Source organism: Chaetura pelagica, unplaced genomic scaffold (genome assembly GCF_000747805.2).
Source record: "Chaetura pelagica isolate M959 unplaced genomic scaffold, ChaPel_1.0 scaffold268, whole genome shotgun sequence".
Lineage (NCBI taxonomy): Eukaryota > Metazoa > Chordata > Aves > Apodiformes > Apodidae > Chaetura > Chaetura pelagica.
Window position 1 is genome coordinate 7,389 of NW_009954223.1, and position 3,308 is coordinate 10,696.

At 56.6% G+C, this 3,308-nt stretch overlaps 1 protein-coding gene across 1 annotated transcript in view; it reads right to left on the reverse strand.

The window, feature by feature from the left end:
• Positions 1-1,769: 1,769 nt before the first annotated feature.
• Positions 1,770-3,308, reverse strand: part of SSR2 (signal sequence receptor, beta (translocon-associated protein beta)) — a 5,338-nt gene continuing 3,799 nt past the window's right edge. The window contains exons 4-5 of the mRNA XM_010003523.1: positions 2,449-2,526; positions 1,770-1,959 (exon numbers count right to left, since the gene is read on the reverse strand). Coding sequence (XP_010001825.1) covers positions 1,849-1,959; positions 2,449-2,526 — 189 coding nt within the window. The 3' untranslated portion in view covers positions 1,770-1,848. The remainder of the gene's footprint in view (positions 1,960-2,448; positions 2,527-3,308) is intronic.

The following is a 3,308-nucleotide window of genomic DNA, read 5'->3' on the forward strand; positions in this document are numbered from 1 at the left end:
GCCTCTTTCTCTGCTGAAGAGATCGGGAATGCGGAGTGATCGCCCTCTGGCTGTTTACATTGTGATGCGGGATGGTCTAACGATGTCAATTCAGAGGTACTTAACTCTGGGCACTCCTTCCCATCCTCCAGCACCGCCTGCCCAAGAGCCGCGGCAACTTGAGCTTCCCCGTTCAGCTGCTCAATCGCGAGGCGGACTGAGCGGTGCAGCAGCGCGTGCCGTTTCGCCTCCTTTGAGCCAGTTTGCACACATTCCCACAGTTCTTTTCCTACATTATTCCAGGCAGCAGGACTAAATACCTGCGAGGGCTTCTCCAAAAAGACCCTTCCGCCTGCACCAAACCAACAAATCGATCAGCGATTGTCGGTGCAGCTTTGTATCAGTCTTTTCTGCCCACCGCACCACACTGCCCACGTTGGCCTTTCCCGCTGCCGATAGGGCGATTCCCATCCTGCCTCCCGATCCTGCGACCGGCGTGGCCACAATCCCGTCTCCCTCGGACGGCCCAGCTTACCCGCGGGCAGCAGGATCCCTCGCCCTCCTTCGGCTCCGTTCCTGTACCCGGCTCGTATCACGTCGGGGTCACCAGGTGCCGAGGTCCATATCCCTGGCGAGCACCAATATGATGTAGGTTCAGTCCGTGTTTATTCAGCTGCGTGCAGACTCCATAGGCTCAGCACAGCTGCCCGCTGTCCGTGCGGCAAAGCAAAGCTCTGAATTGGTTAACATACATTGTTCACACATCCCCATTCCCCTTCTGATTGGTTAAGCCCTTTATCTGACTCCCCTGTTTACCTTACTACACATCCCAGAGCCTCACTAGTTCCCACAGGAACGACCTTCACTGCTCCTCCAGCTGCCTGATGTTTCTACCTAAAGTTTCTCATAATCATTCAGCACAGCCAGGGCCCCAACAGGGATGGGATGAGGGGGATGGGTGAAAACTGGGAAAGGGAGATGGAGGCTGGAGATGAGGGAATTCTTGGCTGTGAGGGTGGGGAGAGCCTGGGCCAGGTTGCCCAGGGAAGCTGTGGCTGCCCCATCCCTGGGGGTGTTGAAGGGCAGGTTGGATGGGGCTTGGGGTAGCCTGGGCTGCTGGGAGGTGTCCCTGCCCATGGGGGGGTGGGACTGGATGAGCTTTAAAGTCCTTAGAACACAAACCATCCCATGATTCTATGATTGACTTGGCTGCCCCTGAGCTGCTCCTGAAGACAGGCAGGACTGCAGGACTCCCTGGCAGGAGAAAGGAGGCTCCTTCATGGTGTTAATTTTATTACAAAACCCTCAGCCCCTCCACACACACCTCCCCCCTTCACAGAGCAACCAGAAAGAACAGAAACAGCAAAATACAACAAGGCTTCCTGGAGAACAAGAATCAACAGGGACCTGCTGTGCCCCACCAAGCAGAGCAGCAGCTCCAGCAGAAGATTTGGGCACCTTATTGCTCCTTCCCACAGATGTTTCCAGAGGCCCAGGGAAGGCTGCAGGGGGCAAAGAGCCCCTGGGCTGAAGGGAGTCAGAAATGCTGGGAACACTGGAGTTGCAGCCCCACAAACCAAGGCCTCAGGCTGTTTCCACCCCAGAGGCAGCAGCAGCACCACGGCTGACATGCAGGGAGGGGTCCCTGCTCCCCACAGGCAGACAAGGAAGGTTGGGATTTTCATTTGGGTTCATGTTTTTGGCTTATTTCTTGTATCAAATGCAGATGATCCCGTTGCAGCCACCGGAGCCGTCGATTCCCTCTCGCTGCTGCCCAGGGGGGGCTGGTGACCCCCCCCCCAGGCTGCTGCTCTGGGGTTCATGTTCCCTCCTTCCTGAGCTCTGGGGGGTGGGGGCATTTGACCTGGCTCAGTTCTTTTTGGTCTTGGGGGTGTCATACTTCCTCTTGCTGGAGTACCAGAGCAGCAGTGGGATCCCGATGGAGGGCAGGGTCATCACCCCAAAGGCTGCCCAGTCCAGCTGGAAGGAGAGATGGAAAGGAGAAAAGTCAAAACAAATCTAATACCATGGGTGGATTTGGTTAAAGCTCATCCAGTCCCACCAGAATTCCCTCCTCACGTCCAACCTCAATCTCCCAGTTTTGATCCATCCCCCTCATCCCATCCCTCCCTGCCCTTGTCCCAAGTCCCTCCCCAGCTTTCCTGGAGCCCCTTCAGGCACTGGAAATCACGTGGAGATGAGTTGCAGCATCAGACCTTCCACCCTTGAAGCTTCTGGCTCAAATCCCACATCCCCAGCTCCTTCACAGAAGCAGCTGGGATGAAAACTCTTTGTTTTTCCTATGACATTCCTCTGGAAAACTCACAGAGCTTAACTGCAACCCACAGTGGAGCTTCCCAGGTGAGCGTGGTGCAAACCAAACCCACCACAAACTGCCCAGAAGCCCCGTGCTGGGGAACCTCAAACCAGGACACTGGTCTGGGCAGGTTCAGTCCCTGAGACACTTACAAAGTGAGGGGAGAACCTCCTGTCAAACTCCCGCTGAGCCAGGATCCCTCCCTGCCCAGGAGCACTGGTGAAGCCAACCTGGAAAATACAGAGGGAGAACATCCCATTAATCCCCTTCCCTTCTTGGAGCAGAGCCTGAGCAGTGTAAGCACCTTGTGGTTTGAGGGGCCAGGATTGTTGTGTGGGACTGCCAGGAGGGCCTGGAGAGAGATCCTGAGGGATCTGGGTGGGTCATGATTCCCACTTCCTGCCATATTCCATAAAATCCAAGAGACATGGAGCCCGTGGCCTTCCTGCTCCTTTCTTTCTTGTTGCTTTGCTGCACTCAGAGGTCTGGGAAGGAGGTTCCTGTTCCATCAGGTCACCACGTGTTTTGCAGGGTCTGAGTCCATTGGGTGCTGGGAAGAGCCCTGGACCCACTCCCAGATCAGCCCTGACACAAGGGACGCTTGGACACTGATATCTGCCATCATCATGGAAGGGTTTGGGTTGGAAGGACCTTCAAGATCATCTAGATCCAACCCCCCTGCATGGGCAGGGACACCTCCCAGCAGCTCAGGCTGCTCCAAGCCCCATCCAACCTGTCCTTCAACACCCCCAGGGATGGGGCAGCCACAGCTTCCCTGGGCAACCTGGCCCAGGCTCTCCCCACCCTCACACTCCACAATTCCCTCCTCAGCTCCAACCTCCAGCTCCCTCTCCCACTTTTCATCCCTCCCCCTCATCCCATCCCTCCCTGCCCTTGGCCCAAGTCCCTCCCCAGCTTTCCTGGAGCCCCTTCAGGCCCTGGAAGCTGCTCTAAGGTCTCCCTGGAGCCTTCTCCTCTCCAGGCTCAACACCCCAACTCTCCCAGCCTGGCT